The 19,334-nt window shown below is 38.5% G+C and overlaps 1 protein-coding gene across 2 annotated transcripts in view; it reads left to right on the forward strand.

Annotated features, from left to right (window-relative positions):
• The first annotated feature begins 7,609 nt into the window (after window positions 1-7,609).
• The window catches only part of LOC125894919 (F-BAR and double SH3 domains protein 1-like), a 43,799-nt gene continuing 32,074 nt past the window's right edge, over window positions 7,610-19,334 (forward strand). For both annotated transcript variants that reach the window (XM_049586610.1, XM_049586611.1), the window contains exons 1-7: window positions 7,610-7,705; window positions 12,470-12,567; window positions 12,725-12,770; window positions 15,497-15,570; window positions 16,468-16,612; window positions 16,895-17,031; window positions 17,924-17,987. In XM_049586610.1, coding sequence (XP_049442567.1) covers window positions 7,685-7,705; window positions 12,470-12,567; window positions 12,725-12,770; window positions 15,497-15,570; window positions 16,468-16,612; window positions 16,895-17,031; window positions 17,924-17,987 — 585 coding nt within the window. In that variant the 5' untranslated portion in view covers window positions 7,610-7,684. The remainder of the gene's footprint in view (window positions 7,706-12,469; window positions 12,568-12,724; window positions 12,771-15,496; window positions 15,571-16,467; window positions 16,613-16,894; window positions 17,032-17,923; window positions 17,988-19,334) is intronic.

The raw sequence follows: 19,334 nt of genomic DNA on the forward strand, positions 1-19,334 counted from the left end.
GGTTGAAAATGCTTTGTGTATTCTCTTAAAGTATCACAAATCTGAATTCTTCCATTGTGTTGTAATCCCAATGTCATTCCATGACATAGTGGGAACAGGGCAAATATACATGTTCAGTCGTGCTCTGTATGACGCATGTCAGACTGTTCTTTTCGTCAGTGCGCACACACAGCTTCAGCACCACGACGTCTTACCACTTCCTCTTTGCTTCGCTGTTATCTCATCTGAACCAATTTCTGTTGCTTGTGCACAGCTATGTTGATTGGTAGATGCATTATTTTCCTATCACCTCCTTTTTCCACACATTTGTGTCAGAGCCAAATAATGCTTCGCTTTCATCTTCCAACTGCCTACAGAGGCAAAATATCCAATTTAATTATTTTCATTGTATAAAAATAACATATGTTATAGCTATTTTAGAATCTGCTCCATAAAACAAAAGGAACTGACTGTAACAAAAAGACATCTCAGATATGGCAGACTTCATATTTGATGACCTTTTAACATAATCTCTACAGTCTCCTCAGGATAAAAGATGCAAGTGTTTTAACCTCAACGTAACACAAGAGGTAAGCTGTGTGTGTGTGCTGAAACAGAGAGATGATTATCATGAATAACGTAATGGGAGATGAATAATTGTAAGTGATGAATATCCTGATACAGATATTTTAAATGTGTGCCCCTCAGAGTTTGTTTCCCATGTGTCAATCATTTTGACATATGGAAACATTTTCCAAGAAGACTCAGATGAGAAGATGGAATATTTTCATCTCTGAGCATCCAGCACAGATGTAGGCCATGAGCAAGCAGCAACTTCTGGGGCTGAAAAATGAAGCCAATGCAAAGTGCCAAAAACTGCAGTTCCTCTAATGGCCACTTCAAGCTGGCTCCAAAAGGAGTCAGTCTCCATATACTCCCATGTTAAAATGCCCAAGTTAAACAACATAAACATGTTTACAGTCTTGTACAAAAAACCTCTTTGGTCTCTACAGTTAGTTTCTCCATTCAAGACAACTGTATGAGGGCTGATTTTTAACGCTTAAAATTGCACGTCATATATCTCACATGAAATCACTCATGTGACACGCGTCATATGGCATACATTGATATCCTGTTTTTCATTATTAAAATAACTCTGCGTTGATTTCTGGTTTCACACGGGATACGAACACCTCTCTCCTGGTCCAGTATTTGTTTGATCAGTCACCCTAAGCGGGTTTTGTTGCTCTTTATACTATGCTATCCGAATTCCTCCTTTGCTCCCACAATAATTACTATGGCCACTAGATGTCACTGCCTAACAAGGTGCCACACAGTGATTTAGCATTGGCTAGCTCACAGAGAAAGAGTTTAGATTATTTCTTTAACTGCTTCTGAACTCAAGAATGAAGAAAAACCTCAGAGTTGCTATCCGGCAAAGATTTGCAACTTTTGAGATCTTTGTGCAAAGCCAAAAGCCCCATCCTCACATATTTTTGTTATATAACTGAAATTATACTTTCCTTTTTACTAGGGATGAGTGAGTACATCATTATCTGTATCTGTATCTGTATCTGCATCTGGATCTAATCAACCAACAAAATTATCGGTATCTGTACCTGTACTCAGAATGGGTGGTGTTTAACCAGAAGTGGGTGTGGCTTAAACTGGCAATGGGTGGGACTGAACCTGAAGTTGTTCTTTTAAGCCTGAAATTGATCAAAAGTTTTTGTTCTTTTTTGGGGCCAAAACAGTCCAATTTGAATGTGTTGAATTATGACCTAATATCTCCAGCGGTTGCCATAGCCCTGTTAAGCAGCAGACACTCGAGCACTGAACATTGCTCGAAGTTTCTTTTTAAATAAAACAATAATTAATCAAATATATGTGAGATTACTACAATGCAGAGGTTGCTATATATATATCATAGCAACTGTATACTAACGATGCCATGTCTGTCTTCTGGACAGGAATGTGTCTCTACTGGATATTTCATTAAAGGCCTGCAGTCCCTGGACACCAGCTTTTCCAGTCACATATCCGTCAAACACATGATCAAAGCACTGAATAGAACGATCCCAAAGTGTCTCAGTGTAAGTGACCATGGTTGATGATTTATGTTTGTGTGTAAATATAACACTACAATGTTAGCATTGCACTGCAGCTGACTCACTATATCAGAGACTCAAGGAGGCTGTGGTTATTCATTTGCTAAAAACAGTTTTAGATGTATTAAACAAAATCTAATATGATTAACATACTGTGGCATTTGGCTGATAATGCTGTAGTGCTATGTCTTTACTTCAGTTCATAACCATCACAGTTGTTGTGGGTGTACTATGAAATATCTAATTAACTGTGTTCAAATCAGTCTAGAAATACTTTGCCCAGCAGTTTGGAGAGTCTCTGACAGGAGGCAACAACTAATAATGAAATAAGTTGCAGTTGAAAGCAAGAAAAATAGTATCACACACTTTAAACAGTAGCTATATTATATTGATACCACACAGGAAAAATGCCTGTTGAGTAGGTACTACAGAAACATATGGTGCAATGTAAAAATTAAAGGTATACAATCTAAATCTTTTAGTATGATTTAAATATTTTCAAATATGGAAAAATAGCTGTAAAATCATTCAACTCGACCAAATAGCTTTTTACAGACTTTCAATGACACTAGCAACTGAATCCTGGTACCATGTGTACACAGATACTCGAGAGCACATTTGAGACAGATGTACTACTGTAACACTATATCTTCTGGCATCAAAGACCCATCAGTGACAGATTTCCAGTCAAATATCACCCTTATACCACTAGGTGTCAGGGTCCACACAGATTTGGACAAATTGAGCTGAGACATCCAATTTATGCTAGGAGAGGTGCACATTTTCCCACATTTTTCTTGCTCTAATTGTTCCTCCTGTTCATACTGGCCAGTAAAAAAAAATCCTCTATGTGCTTTTAGTGTTTGTGACATTTGACATAATCCACATTCCTCATTATGTTGTGTGAGGCTGTTAAGTTTAGTAGAAGCCAATGTGAGGCATCATTTGAGCATTGGTGAACTTTAAGATTTAGACTGAGGATTTTGTCCCCCATCACTGACATTAGAAGCACATTATGAGGAGATCTCTATGAGCCCTTTCACACCTACCTCTTTTGGTCCAGACTTTCTGACTTTTCAGTTTGATCTAAACCAAAATTACAGGTGTAAAGCCTTCCCCAGACTAAATTATTGGAGTGCCTTGCAGGCTATTGCCATGGTAAATGAGTATTGTAGTTGCTTTAAGGAATAACTCAGTTTGGACCTTTGTTCAGACTTTCAGATGTGATGCGGACAATATGAACAGGAGGAACGACTACAGCCAGTAAAAGCCGCTTCAGTGTAAATACAGGCTATAACTATTGTTTCAAGACAGACAAAAATTGAGAGTGTGTGCTTTAAATCAAAGTGTTCTTGCCTTCAGATGGTAGTTTGGATCTGCCTCATCTCTAAACTAATGAACAGGCACAAGTCAGCATTTGAACTTGTCTTAACAACACTAACATTAGGACATAGGTCAGCAAAGAGCAGTATTATGTGACATACAAACAGACAGCCTTAACATATTAGGGCTTTATTAACTTGTAATAGCTAGTGTGTTGGGTAACAGTTGCCTCAATCCACTTAAACCAAAACTATGAGCTACAAGAGGCTAAAAACCTGTGAGGAGTTGTGTTGTCCTGTTTTCTACAGGGTCATTAATATCCATGTGCTTTTCCCTTTAGGGAAAGAAGAACTTCTGTTCACCACCTGTGAAGGTTTCTGCAAAAAGCCTCCATGAGAAACTGGAAGACCTGGTACAGCCGATCAACTCGGTTCAATAACCTCAGTTATCAGTGGTGACCTGTGAAACTGTCTCTTCAGTTATCCTCATTTACATTCAGCGACGACAGATACTTTGTAATGTTCAGTGTGATCACTGTATGTTTCAAAGCACATTTGTCTGATTTCTTTTCAGTGTTTTCAAATGTAGCTGGTTGCTGCAGCATCACCATTCAGGAAGATGTTCTCACAATTCATTAGACATCATTTGGAATAATACAGGACAATACTTTTACTGGATTTACATTCACTTTAAAAACAGAAGCCAGAAAAACTTCTCAAGACAGCTCTGACAGTAGTTACATGCAACTGATTTGCACCTCCTTGACATATAATTGACTTCCAGCCTTTAGTCGGTTGTTAAAATGGATTAGAATGAGATTTAAACAATTGCTAAAAAAAACAAATAAATGAAAATTATAACTTGCGGTCCATTTACCAGCTTTTTCCTGGGGCTTTTTACCATAAGATTAAATGGGAGACATTGTGTCAAATCACTGTTTCCATGGTAATAACGAGAGTCTTCATATTTTAGTGTCATACCTAGTTTGGGACTGAATTGGACATCTGTGTAGAATTCCTCAGGAAAGAAAAAGCATGAATAGTCAAAATGCTGGTGGCCCTTCAGGCCCAGCAGAGGTATCATATTTGTGCCTCAAAAGCGAGACAAACAAAATAGTCTGAGCCATGACTACACCTGAACACAGTCGCATACTGAGTCAAATTAAATGAATAAATTAATACATGAATTAACTGCAGAAATAGGTACTAAAGAAACAACCAGATAGCACATCACAATTAATTCTGCTCACGAACATACATCATATCTTTGATCAACAATCAGTCACTAGTGGATGCACAGTATTTATTAATCACAACATACATCTGTCAGATCAGTCAGTAATTATTGAGACCCAAAAAAGAGTGAAATCTATCTCTTCCCAGTTCCACTATCTCTTAATGTGATGCGTGTTTAATATTTTGATGTATGGCAGCAGTGCTTTTGTGGATTACAACCCATTTGTTCATGACAATATTGATGCTGAAAATGAAAAATGATGTATGTTTGCAAATGTATTGTTTTACACCTATTTATTTTATTTATTATTAATTTATGATTGTGTTAAAGATACATGTCAACTGATTTAGCTAGTCATTATTATTTGTCTCCATGTGGGTGTGGAAAAACAACAGTTAAATGTATTATGATAAATTATTCCCATGTATGAAGACTGCACAGTAATGGACAAAGATCCATGTTATCAGATTGTTACCACCCCACCCAAGTATCCATGTCCTTGTTCATTCTCCTGGGCTCTCATGTAACCTTACTGTTGTTTCTTTTCTCATATTTTGTGAATCACTTTTTCAACTCTTATAGTGCCACTTCAATAAAATTGTTATTGTCATTAATTCAGTTTGTCAGGTTGCTTCTTACCCAGCATTTATATGTTAAAGGAGACTTTTAAAGCCGATCACAAAATACAGTGATTGATGTCACCATTTTGAGGGAGAAAAAAAATCTGAGAAAACAATCCCGATATAGCACAAAAAAGTTGTAAGTCTACTACTTGCAGCTACTGAGCTATTTAACCTGGCCTGACCTGGCTGACATGCTTGCTTTGGTTGATGCCACAACTTTCCTTGGTTGTGTTGTGTTCAGAAAATGACCTCCAGGCTCCAGCTGCAGAACAATCATCATATTTATTCATACCAGCATGCATAAGGTTGAATAAATGTACATGTCCTCATTTTTCAACAAAAACTGAACACAAATTTTAGCATGACGAACACTTCCATGCCACAACGGTAAAAAAAGACATCTGCCCTTCCGGGGTCAAACTCCTGATGGCAACAATGTCCATCCTACCTTTTATCACTAAGCTCAAAATACCAGCACAGTGCCACTCAGTGTACACACATGGTAAACACAATTAATGCCTGGTAAGTGAAAGAACATATTTGGCTCTCACATTAAGTACTGTATATTCTTATGTATACATTTTTATGCAATAATTTATGATAATATTTGAATAATAATTATTATTCTGATGGTATACGTGTGTAGGTTGGGGGTAGATTTGTGATAATGTATCTCTTTCATAGTGTTTAAAATTGTACACATTGGTATTTGACAATAAAATAAAAACTTGTGATTCAAATATAGAGTTTGAGAGCAAATTCTGCACTGTGTGACAATACAAAAGGAACAAATCACACCAATTCTTTCAGCAATTTGCTTAATTACAGATAACTAGTCCATACCCATTGAGTACAGCATACCATACCATGACTTAGTCATACCAAAAATTTGAAAAAACAACAACATTCGGCCACAGGGGGAGCCATTTTAGCCATTTTTAAGCATTTTTCTGTTGTTATAGTGCCACCCAGTTGCCAATTAGAGTTAAATTTCTCCAGTCACCTTGAGGCGTCCTGTTCTACATATCTACCAAGTTTAGTAAAAATCAAAATGGTGGTTAGGCCTAGATAAGAAATTAGCTCTCTAGCGCCCCCATTTTGTTTGATGGGGTCAATAATGGAGGGGTCCCCTCAGATTATGTGTGGTCATATGCCTACAAAGTTGCGTGGTGATCAGTGAAACCCTTGAGATGTTATACACCTTTATGTGATGAGCCACAACATTCATTGCCTTATAGAAGCTCAGTTTTAGTACGTTTTCCAACTTTTGCCAAGAGGGAACTTTAGATATTGGTCCCTAGATTATGTTCACAGAGTTTCATGCAGATCGGTCAAACTTCCTAGGAAGAGATCGATTTGAAGTGTTTTTCAAAAAATTCAAAATGGTGGAAAATCTATACAACTGGAAGTTATGTGTTCCCCATGAGGAGAGGCATCTCATGTCTCTACGACATACGGGGCATGAGATATGCCCATTCAAAGTTTGAAATTTCAATCGGTTGCTATGGCCCCCTTTGGCCAATTGATGTAATATTGCTTCATTCCCATCCTCCCATGACCCTCTACCACTGTGCCAAATTTCACATGGATTGACCAAGTCAGTGAGGAGAAAAACATGGAACAGACACACAGATACACCCACAGACAGAGTTTTCGTCATTATATAGTAAGATAAATGAGCAAACAGTGACTGGTACGGATCAGTTTTGCCATCTGGAAATCTGTGGTGTCTGTAGAGGCGTCTCTTGTTAGTTTTGGGGTTTAAAAGGATGTTATTATGGTCCTCACTAGAGTGCAAATAAAAATCCCTCCATGTGCTGTTGATACTGAAGACTTACAACTGGGACTGCTCTAAGGAAAGGTGGTACATCAAAAGATGGATTCACATGTTTTAAAGTCTATCTACATATAATCCTCATATGCCCATAGTGAAACTGACACAAAGAGGAAATCTGGTATCACAAAGTAACTTTTTAACCTTTCAAACTGTAACTTCTGGAGAAACCCACTGTCACACTGTTGAAGCCTTGCTGAACCTTTTTTTACTTTGAAGAAAGACTGTATAAAATCCACAGTCCTCCTTCATGACCAAAGGAAACAACTACACTGGACAAAGACTCTTTCAATATTCATGTGGGCATGTGAGAATTGCTTTAGGAGACACATGAAAAAATGTGAACCAGCGCTGTGTTCTGTTGAAGGCAGCATAGTGTCCCGTTTAATGATGTAGCCACTGCTGCCCCCTATAGGCTAGCACCACAGTGAGAGAGAGAGAGAGAGAGAGAGAGAGAGGGGAAGAGAGGGGAAAGAGAGGAAGAGTGTTGTAGATGTGCATGCAGTGTGTGAAAATATAGAGGAAGTAGCAGTCACGCAATATAATAACAGAGACATAACGGACACTATCAGCATCCAGCTATGCAGCCACCACCTAGAAAGGTAAGCTACAGTAGTCTTCACATTAATACAGTTAATATGAGTTTGTATTCATGTAGAGTGCTGACTGCTTACACAAACTTTGTGTCTCTACTACTCCACTACTTTCATTTCTGTCCCTCTTGTTCGACATCCTCTTAAGTTAATACATTTTCCACAATAAGACTTTGCAGAGCATAACAATGAAAACATTTATGCCACAATAAGTGCATTTTTCTTAGTATATACTCCCAGAGAGAGACATATGTTTATGTGGTAAATATTATGACATTTTGTTTTGGATAGTGAATGCATTTCCTGTGAAAGCATCTGTCTGCAAGTATTGAAAACATATAATGGTCAATCGTGTGAATGCCAACATGTGCTAACTCTTCAAGGTATCTATTAAATGCTCTAAATAAATTAACAGTACATTAAATGTTGAGACTCACTCAGTGCATATATGTCATATGGTATTTGAGACCTTACAGACCATTGAGAAGTTATGTGTTGCACTCCAGTCAGAGTTGGCCTTAATATCCTTCTCTTAAGAGCAAATATTTTTTCTGTTTGTCCTGCAGTCCATAATTCATTTTACAATTTAAGATTGGAAACATTTGCCATTAAGCGGCAAAGTGTATGAAGTTGGTGTTCCACTTGGCTGTGTTACTGGTGACCAATTTTAGTCAGCTAAGAAAGTTTCAACAAATCCATCAGCACTACAGAATTTCAACAACCTTAAGTCTTCCTCTCTCATGCTCTACAGGACATAGTGAGCCTGCTAGCCAGTCAACTTGCTGCTAGCTAATGATAAGAACTAGTCTGTAATGTAGCTAGGAAGTTAGGTAACTGTATGTGTGAGGCCTTCATTTCTGTCTTAACATGCTAACATTTATGTAGTAATATGCCAGAATATCATCAGTTAGAAATGGCTGAAAGCTAACTTGCTGACAATTACATGACATCTGGCAAAAATGGTGTGTTGACATTAGCATTCTCGAAGTTTATGTGTAGCCTGCCTAAAGAATGTTAGCATGTCCACAGTCATTAAAAAATATCTTATTTACTTGTTCAGGACTAAATACTGTGCATTTTGTAACACGCCTGAAATAAAAAATGAGACATTGTCATTACTTAGCTTACCCTTCATAGAGGCACTGCCCAGCATTGCAAACGTTCTGTCTTCATAGATGGGTGGTAAAACATTGTCTCTTGTAACAACTTCTCATTACTCTACAATTATGTTTTTATTAGCTTCCTGGATGTGTTGCCTGTTTTGTCACTTTTGTTGTAGGCTACGTGCTTTGAGTATTTGAGCTAAGCTGGGCACAGAAACTATCTCCGTAGTCTAGGATTAGTAGCCAGACCTATCTGATGTTGTGCCAACGCCGGAGAAGGGTCAGGCTGAACGCATCATAATTTCGCACTAAGGAATAAAACACTTTTGCTTATTTGTTTTTATTTCACAGTTGTCTTGGGCAGCACTGAGCCCAGGATGCTGTGATGGTGCTCTTGCAAAAATAGTAGCAGGAGGTCTGGCTTAGACTGGTTTCAAAGATTATATAGTATCAGAGCCCAGCCTCAGCCTTAAGTCCGCTCTCAAGACCACTTTTTGAAGTCTTGCATTTGTCTTGGTCTGATATTTTGCTGGACTCACAATTGTCTTGGTCTTGGGCCATTTCAGTCGGCTCTGTCTGCACTCTCATCCACTGCCACTGTGTTTTGCACAAGCGCAGCATGCTAGCTTGGCTAATAAGGAATTGTTACAAACACGTATTGTGGCAACAGGTCAAATCAGCGGCATCTATGTATATGTCAGTGGTCTAACTGACTGTGTTCTTCATTCTAAACTTTACTCGGTATTGTGATGTCAGCAATATAATTATAGACATTTTAGATTTGTTTCCAGTATATAGATTATTCTGTCCATCCTTAATCACTATTGGAAGGACACTATTGCCTTTTATGATTTGAACAGAACTCAGATTTCTTTGAACTCTGTCTTGACTTGGTCTCGACTGAACCTGGTCTTGGACTTTATTGCCCTTAGTTAAATCTGTCTCGACTACAGTCTTGCTGTCTGAAGGTGACTAATGGCAGGCTTTATATCCATCGTCTACGTCCTGTAAGGCAGACTGCTATTTCCATAGTAGACAGAGAGACACCGTGTTTTGTATGAAATTCTATCATTTATTTTCCTAACTACAGAACACTTATTGAGATTGATTGTGAAACCGTAAAACAGATTGGTGACTGGACAGCCAGTTCACTGCTGTGTTGATATAACCAAAGTTGCAATGAGTGATGCTCATATTAAACATGGTTTCAAATTATGGAGTAAATGTAACCCATGCAAACATAATCCTTCTGAACAAAAATTTACAGCCTCAGACCTGTCTGAATAATCTGTTTCCAATGTTTTTCCCACTTTGAAGACAAGCTAATGTCAGCTTGTGATGAATTCCTTATACATGGTCATCCAGATAGTCACTACAACTGTTAACAATATGTAGCCTACACTGCTACATGTAGCAACATGCTAACATCAGGGAAATAGGAAATCTTGCTGATATTATCTTGTCCCACATTTCAAATCATATTTCTTCTAGAACATATCCAGCTAATGTTGGTTTAAAAACTTTCATTTGTGATTTTTCATGGTAGAAAGTGCCACTATACTCAGACAAAGTCATTTGCTGGCTGCAAACACTGCTAAATGTAGCTACATACTAATGTTAGGGAAACATGCAATCTTGGTTGCTGTTGTTGTTCATTTCTCCCTGATTGCAGTGTTCCAGCACCGACTGTATGACTGTGAAACAAAGCATTATAGAAACATTAAAGCATGCAAACATGTTCTAGTAGAAACCCAAAAGTATGAACCTGCAAATGAACATAATCGGTCCCCCCAGGGATGTAACAATTACCGATATTATGGTAAATTTCAGTTAATTTTTACACGGTAAGAATTACCGTTTATGTTTAAATTAATTGCATTATCGCGGTGGATTATCAGGACATGTAATAACAGCCTCATTCAAGTCTCGCGATGCAGGCGCTGTGTGAATGCGTAGCACGTGTAAACACAAAGAATGAAAACATGGCAGAAGCGGCACTCAGGACATCCCCCCCCCCCCCCCCCCCCCCAACTAAACGCACCAAGTCTGCTTTGGGTTTCTGAAGAATCCCGAGGGACAGCTGGTGGAGGACAACTATCCCGTGTGCAGAACATGCAGAAAGAAAGATGCTGCGAAGGGTAGCGACACTACAAATCTACTGGCTCATCTCAGTGACCATCATCCACAGCTTTACAGCCAATGCAAGTTATGCTATGCAAATGTCAGTTATTGTGTGAGGGACTTTGGTTTTACTAAGATTGTCATAATAACTAATAATAACTCTCGACGTATACGAGACATTTGAGCCGTATCTGTCCTCCTAAACGGCGACTAGGTTTTCCGTTTTCATTTAAGACACTTAGGAGCTAATACTAGCTGATTAACTAATAGCCGTATTAGCAGCTATGTTGCTAATGTTAAGTGTTTCAAAACGAAACGGAGCTGAAAACACTGAGCGGAGCCGACAGAATATAAACCGACGTAACGTAACGCTAATTGAGATCAACTATGATTGAATCACTGATTATGGTTATTGTATGGCGAGCTAGAATCGATATAGACGGCTAGTTATGCTTTCTCAACATAAGCTCAAGGAAACAACATAAAACGCTGCTGTGTTAACCTGACCGAGAGCACGCACTCCTTTTCTCATACAGGTAATCCTCTGACTCACATGCACACTTCTAATGTGCGAATTATTCTGTGTAATGATGACCATTGCCCTTAGGGGTTTTTTGGTTTCTCCTGCACATTTGTGATATCTATTCTACATATTGTATGTCTTTTGTTCTGCTCTTGCATTGTTTTGTTTTATATATATTTTTCCTCTCATGCTAATAAATAAATAATTAATATATAAATTGTTTACATATTTTATTGACTGTTAAAATGCACCAGACAAATAAGCTTTGCTCCTGTAATGTGTTTACATATTTTGTTAATTTAAAATAAAATGTTCTGTTGCTGTGCCAATCCCTTGCCCCTTTAATGTGAAAGTTTCATTTTAATAAAAGATTTTGGCTGTTAACATTTTAGTATGATAAGGTAGTTAGAAGATTTAGTGAAGTTATTTCAAGGTATCTATTTTTTGGACATTTTACAGCGCTTAAAAAAATATTGCAATATTATCGTTTACCATGATAATTTGGTCACTATAATCGAGATATCAAATTTTCCATATCGTTACATCCCTAGTCCCCCCACAGCAAAGACAGAGTTCATGCATCCAAAATTATACTTATGTAAAAGTACATCAGTTTAACTATCAAAATATACTTAAAATACCAAATATAAGTAATAATTAGAATAAGTCATTTTTTAAATAATGTATGTTATGTTATTGGAACACAATTATTGATGCATTGCTGTAATATGCTCATCAGTTAAAAGTTGTCGTTGGTAAAGGTAGAGCTCATTGTAATTACTTAATGGGTAGGATGTGAATTCCCCCCCAGGATCAAGTCTTATCTTATCATATATTAATACATTGTAAGTTATTTATTAATTGCGTTTTGTAATATTAATCTGAATCTGAAAAGTAAATAAAGTTATCAACTAAATGTAGTGCAGTAAGTACAATTACCTCAAAATTTTACTAAGTAGAGTATCTTGAGTAAATATACGTTGTGTGTGTGTGTGTGTGTGTGTGTGTGTGTGTGTGTGCGTACAGGTAAAGGAGAGCCAGCAGGTGAAACTGGTGTTCTCAGAGCAGCTCAGCAGATTGCAGACCAAACAACACCAAGACACTGAACTGCTGGAGGAGATCAGGTACGAAACTCACCAGACTGGGGATGTCTGTATGAAATCCTCCCATTGAATCAAGTGAGACAGAGGGTGACAAGAAGAGAGATCAATACTAAAAGGGACAGTGAGAGCATCTTGACATGTCTGTTGATTTGTGTTGTGTTATTCTGTGTTCCCCAAGGACCTTCAGTAAGCAACGAGCCGCTATAGAGAAAGAATATGGTCAGGTGAGTGCACGAGCTATTCTAGTCCACTGTTAGTCCTATTACTGGAACCTTTCTGGTTTTTACTGGAAATATGCATCATTTATTGATTTCAGGTCCCATATCAGTACGTGAGTGCTGTGTTGTTGTTCACTGTCACTTGTGACTCTGTGTGTACAGTTTGTGTGTGTCAGTTTGTTTCAACAGAGGGTTATGCCTTCCAAAATTTTTCCCTCCCTTTTCGTTTGATAAATGAAAGCTCTCACTAGATGTTCCAAGATTCTTCTCTGGAAAACTCTGGAGTGTGCTTCATGTGTTGTTTGCACCATGGTGAAGAATGTGTCATATGTGTGTGTATCCACGCTTAAAACCTTTTCCCATCAGCATGATGCAAAAATGCGGAGGTGGAATATAGAAAAACTGTGTGGGGAATTCTAGCATGACAACATTGCACCCCAGGTCCAGTGCCATGTTCCATTTTTGCAAAAAAACAAAACAAAAAAACCCCCTACACAACAAAAAACTATCCAGACAGAGAATGACTAAGAGGCTAACATGAACTACACACATCTGATGCCAACACTAGCTGTTGTGGATAGTCCCATTCGATGACCAACATATGTCAGCAAGAGCATATCAGCAACATTACATTTTCATATCTCAGCTGATTGGTGTTCTCAAGCCACAGGCCTTTATTGTTTTAGAGGTTTCCCTATTTTGGCACATGGATGTATAATGAGACCTGGAAGCAGCACTGGGGCTGGGGCCTCAAAATTCCTTGCCTCCCCGGTCTGCCTCCGGGGTTTTTTCGGACCCAATTGTATTGCAGAGTTTTGCACAGCGGCAACTGGATCTTTGCTCTCAAACCACAAAAAAATGTGATGGCAACAGTCTCCTTCAGTACATTATTCTATACTTTCTTTGGATTTTCACATTGGCTAGTCATCCTGTTTAATTTGTCTTCTGATTAAATCGGAACCGCTGAAACAAGTTGTAGGAAGCCTCTGCAAGTAATTGGTTGCTGGCAGACACTCTGTGCTGCAATAAAATGGTTAATCAGCAGTGCCGTGCACTGTAGAGCCAATGCGCTGCTGGTTCTGCCGGCCTGAACAGAATATAATGTCTATAGCCTTACTGTTGTGTACAGCCTTATAGACTGAGCTGAGTAGTGATGCGCGGGTCGACCCGTAACCCGCGGGACCCGCAAATGGACCTGCGGGTCAGGCAGCAGTGATTGTCTGTTAAATCGGTCTGTAAATGATATTTTCACATTATTGGCTATTACTGTCATGGCATCTGAAGGTACTGATGCGTTGAGCAAGTGACAGTCTGCGGTCGTTTTCAAAACACACTTGTGTCACACACTCCAAAAAGAAACTTGTTGAAACTTTAAACAATAATTTATTGTACAAAACGGGGGAAACAAACATTGACAAAAACGGTTTCATAATTCATATTAAATTCAAAAGATAACGAAAAAACAGCTACAAGTTAGAGGGAATAGTGATAAAGTGGTAAAACCTGGCATTGATCCACAGCCTCAGACGGATGCGCTCAAGCGTGCCGTGCGCACAAGCTCAGTTGGTGGGCGATACTATATTTTCACATTTTTAACAATGCAATTTAAAAGTTTTGACTTTTATTAATAACCTACATTTACCAACAATAAAAAGACTACATTTAGCACCAAAACAATATGTAAAAAAAAAAAAAAAAAGAAAAAAAGTAAATAAAAAAACGAATATCGAATACCAAATTTTCATAACGAATACCTACCCATAGAAACGAATATTCGAATATCCGAATCTTTGGGTACAGCCCTAGTAAAATTGGCCCCAAAGCCTGGTGCTGTTCCTGTGGGCTTATTTTGGCAGTTAGCTAGCTATGACCTGAAGTTATGACATCAGTTGAAACAAAGAATGTCATTGGTCAAAAAACTAAAAGAAAATTTTCCCTGGACAAATGCTCCCCAGGGGTGTGCAGGTATTCACAAGAAGCCCAAAAATCTGTTTTTATAATTGTCAATGCAAAATATTCTAACAAAATCTGTGCTCGGTGTGAAATGGCTTTAGTTCGTGCAAATCCATGCTAAGCTATTGTAACTGATTCATGAAAATGTTTGACACTTTAAGTCGTTTACACTGACAAATATCCACTCAAGCTGCTAGAGCCATGAGACAAAATATATTTTAAAAAATGGAAGGTACTTTAAAGCCAGTCTACTGCCACACTAATGTTTCTATGAGGCTGTACTTTGGCGTTGTTGTGCTTTAGCTAATTACGTATTACCTGATGATGGTGTGTAGCCACAAAAATGTGTAGCTTCATATTAAAGCAAATAATTATGTAATTATGACAACAGCAAGTCAAAGAGGTCACAAATAATAAAAATAGGTCACAAATAGTAAAAATAAAAAACTAATAGCACGATGCAAACAGCCTAATGCAAGTTTAGAGACAAAGAGGTAAGAAAGAAAATAATGTAAAAAAAAAAAAAAAAAAAAAAAAATGCAAGGCATTGTAGGTGCTTCACATCTCCTAATCAAGAGCTCAATGAACACCTTTCATGAAGAGCCCAATGTGTATGTTGTTTGTAGCAATAGTTATTAAACTGTGTGTAGTCAAATGATAGTGAAGGAACGCATTTACCAAAGACGGCCCACCTGATTCTCAGTTAAAGCATCGTCACTGTGTCTTTAATAAACTACATTTTGTTTCTTGGGGTTGTGATGCGGTGTGTGTTTTCCCAGGCTCTTCAGAGGTTAGCTGTCCAGTACCAGAAAAGAGACTGGCAAAGAGGAAATACAGATGCTATCACTTCTGGGTAAGTACACATACATACCACACACAGCCTTATCATCCTGTTATCTGTTTCACTCTTCTGAGGGTGACTTTATTTTCCGAAACCATCTCCAACAGTATGGTGTATGTATCTGCTCTGACATCATTTTCAGTAAAAGTACGTAAAGTTATCTTGTACAGTTAGTATGGCAGGTTTTCCAACAACGATGGTTGATGTTGAGATTACATGTTATTTATGCAAATACAATGGCTGAAGGTAATTCCATTAGATTCCATTAGACAGGGACAAACTTCAACTCCATGGCTCTGAGTCAAGAAGTTTTTCTATATTTGGACATCTTGGAGGACATTGTCAAATCTGAGTTTTACATAGGAAATAAACAGCAGAAAAGGATGTGTTTAATAACTGAACACACACTTGCGTGTCTTAAACACTTGCAGGTCACAACTATAACACACAGAAGGGCTCCCTCCTGGGATCCTTTTGCTTTGAGGCAACAGTACTAACCACTACACCACCATGCTACCCTCACATAGAGAACAAACTGCAGTAATTTTAGATGAAACCCTTATCATTAAATATGTGTCTGATTTGTCTGTTAGTATTAAAGTTGCAGCAGGGTCCTCTTCATTGACACATTTACCAGTGCTTGTTTCAAATTATGAGGCCTACAAATATAAGTACAGTATATGAGCAGAAATATGTCCAAATGTGCATTGTGGCTATTTACATTATAATATACTGAGAACATAACACAGGGTTGAGTCTTCATGGCACATATTAGTATTATGTTGATTACGATCTGTTTCACACATATTTACAGAGAGGTGGTAGATGTGACACTGCTTTAAGAGAGACGTGTAAAGTGCACTTAATCAATGGTTGTTGGCCCATTGGTCTCTCTGTGTGTGTTTTCAGGAGTGTGTTTGGTGTGTGGAGGTCAGTTGTAGATGCCACAGCTCAGTCCGCTGCATCACGACTAGCTGCTGCAGAGGAATACCGCCAACTGATTGGACACGCCTCCAGGAGTCTTCGCAATGCAAAGGACATCCGAGCTAAGAGAGTAAGAGAGCTGCACACCGTGTACACACACACGCACGCACACCTGCACGCATGCACACACACACACACACACACACACACACACACACACACACACACACAGTGCTCAAATACTTCTAATTCTTATAGGAGGGGGGTGCATACTGGGTGCATTTTCATCACTGCACCACACTATGCAATGACCATTACTGTAAATATCTTCCACTGATGGCTGAATGGATCGTTTCGCTGTGTGTGTGTGTGTGTGTGTGTGTGTGTGTGTGTGTGTGTGTGTGTGTGTTAGGGCCTAGAGCAGCTCCAGAAGGTGCAAGGGGAAGTGGTGGATGCTCTGCGGGAGCTGCACAGGATCAAGAAGAGCTACCACCAACTCAGTCACATCGCCAGTGTTGCCAGAGAGAAAGCAGCTGATGCACAGAGCAGGTTACTGTGTGTGGCAGAAGCAAAACAAACATACAAACAAAAGCGATGACACTAACCCATGAAAAAGATCAGTGGCTTTATCAAGAATGGTTTGTATCTACAAACACTATGAGCCAGTGGTTTCTGCTAAAAAAAAATTTAAGGGAGAATCGAAGAGGTCTGTAGATCTTGAGCTGTAAATTATTTCACATGCAGCTCTGAGATCAGAGATATAGTAATTTTGGGAAAAGTCCGGCTTGAGACATTTGAAAACATTTTCAGAAGTGTGTGTGGATAGACAGCCTGTTCTCATTCCTATGTCATCCATTACTGGCGCTTTGTCATGCCCCTAGGCATATCATAGTGACGAACAGGGCACCCTTTTGCGTCTCTATGTAATGCACAACTGAAACACATTGTTACACATGGTTAGTGTTGTGAAACGGTTGCTGTTAGGTTTAAGAAAAAAAAACTACTTAGTTAGGCTTCATAAAAGGACCATGTCTTGGTTTAAAATAAGTACATTTGTATGTAACATGATGTATATATTTCATGTGAGCCACATCAGTGCATGATGACCATATGCAAATTATGTTACATCACAACACTGACTTTTGTTTTCACACAGGACACAAACTGTGGCCTCCTGGGTGAAAGTCCTTTGTTTTTGTTCCCCCCCCCCCCCCCCCTTACATGCCTTACATGGACTTTCTTGCTCTTCATACCAAGTCGGTTGTTGTAACACTAACTGGTAAATTAAATGCTATCTCAGTCAAACATTAAGTTTACATATAGAACAGTGTTTCAGATGAATATTTCAGAAAATGTGTAGCAACAGTCTTTATGTCTTTTGTTATTGTGTAATTCTTTTAATGCCTTATATATTAAGATAAGTTTTAACTCTGTCTTCTAGAGCCAGAAAGAGTGAACATGGAATTTTCCACTTTAAAACTGGACTACAAAAGATGACCGCCAAGGTATGACTTAGAAATTTACCATGTTAATCTAGACTGTGTATGTAGTTCCTACATAACAATATATAAACAAGCTAACTAAAAGCTTGAAGGGTAGAAAACCATCAAAAAAAACTGATGATCACCAAATATTTTCAGCCTTTAGCGTGCTAGCAGACAGCTGCCTATTTATCCTGCAGCATCAGTGCCACATTAGAATTTATTTTTCAGTTGTATTAAAGTCGTGTTTGTGACCACCTGATAAATCTAAGTCCAACCTTTAATCTCTTTTAGCTCTGTTTTTGACCTCCACCAACTCCTGAGACAAACATCTGTCTCTTTAGCTGCTAAATGCTTTACTATGTTCTCCAGCTGCCTGTCTTTCACTACGAAGTGACATTCTCTTGCCCACATGAAATGGGTAGGATGCAGAAGCTTGGTGACAATGACTCATTGCAGGGGTAATGGTGAACTGTTTTCAGCTGCTAGCTAAATGTTAGCTCAGTCTCGATAGCGCTCTACATTTTGTTCGCAATTGCATACCATTTCGCTGAGAAGAAAAAGGTACTGAAGAGGGAAAAATAACTCTGAGCTGATAGAATGCTTCAGGGATGACGTTTTTCTGTAGGCTGATAAGGAAGTTAGTGTCGGCCTGCAAAAAGCCAACGGGATTTTTCCTTTGGATTTTTGGATTATTGCAGACAATAAGTTTTGTGTCAAACAAACGTTTATGATACTTACACGTTTTGCTCAGCAAGATCATCTTCACAAATTAACACCACTTTTATGATTTTTGAACCCTGAATGAAATTGCCATAAACAAACTACACTAGCATGATTTAATATTCCTACCACAGCAAGGCTGTAAAGCTTTGCTCGGTGTGGTGACGTTCTGTAGTCTCATTTAGTCACTTGTCAGCGACTACCTTTTTTTAAGAAACGTTAAGGCTTCAAAATTCACAAGTGGGGTATTTATTAATGTATTTTAGGTCATAGAACAAAATGGGAAAGTCTCTTGAGCTTGTGTTAACTACAGACCTTTGTTCAGGCATCTAACCAAAGCCCACTGACTTCAAGACAGGGAACCTGTGACTGCAGAAATGCTAACTCATTTTTGGGTTTTAGGACTCATTCTGGATGGAACTCTATGAGCTTGCTAATTGTCAGCAAACACGTTAGCTCGTTAGCTTAGCTTTGTCACAAATCAGAAAATAAAGGCCAAAACATACTGGTGGCAAATGACACTCATCAAAAAAAAAATACGACCCTATCATCTTCAATGTACAATCCTGGACGTACCACCCTACGCCACTGTCCTATTTCCAGCCTTGCCACCCCCAGGATTAAATACCCTTTTTCCCCCACTTGCTC

Source organism: Epinephelus fuscoguttatus, linkage group LG9 (assembly GCF_011397635.1).
Source record: "Epinephelus fuscoguttatus linkage group LG9, E.fuscoguttatus.final_Chr_v1".
NCBI classification, from domain to species: domain Eukaryota; kingdom Metazoa; phylum Chordata; class Actinopteri; order Perciformes; family Serranidae; genus Epinephelus; species Epinephelus fuscoguttatus.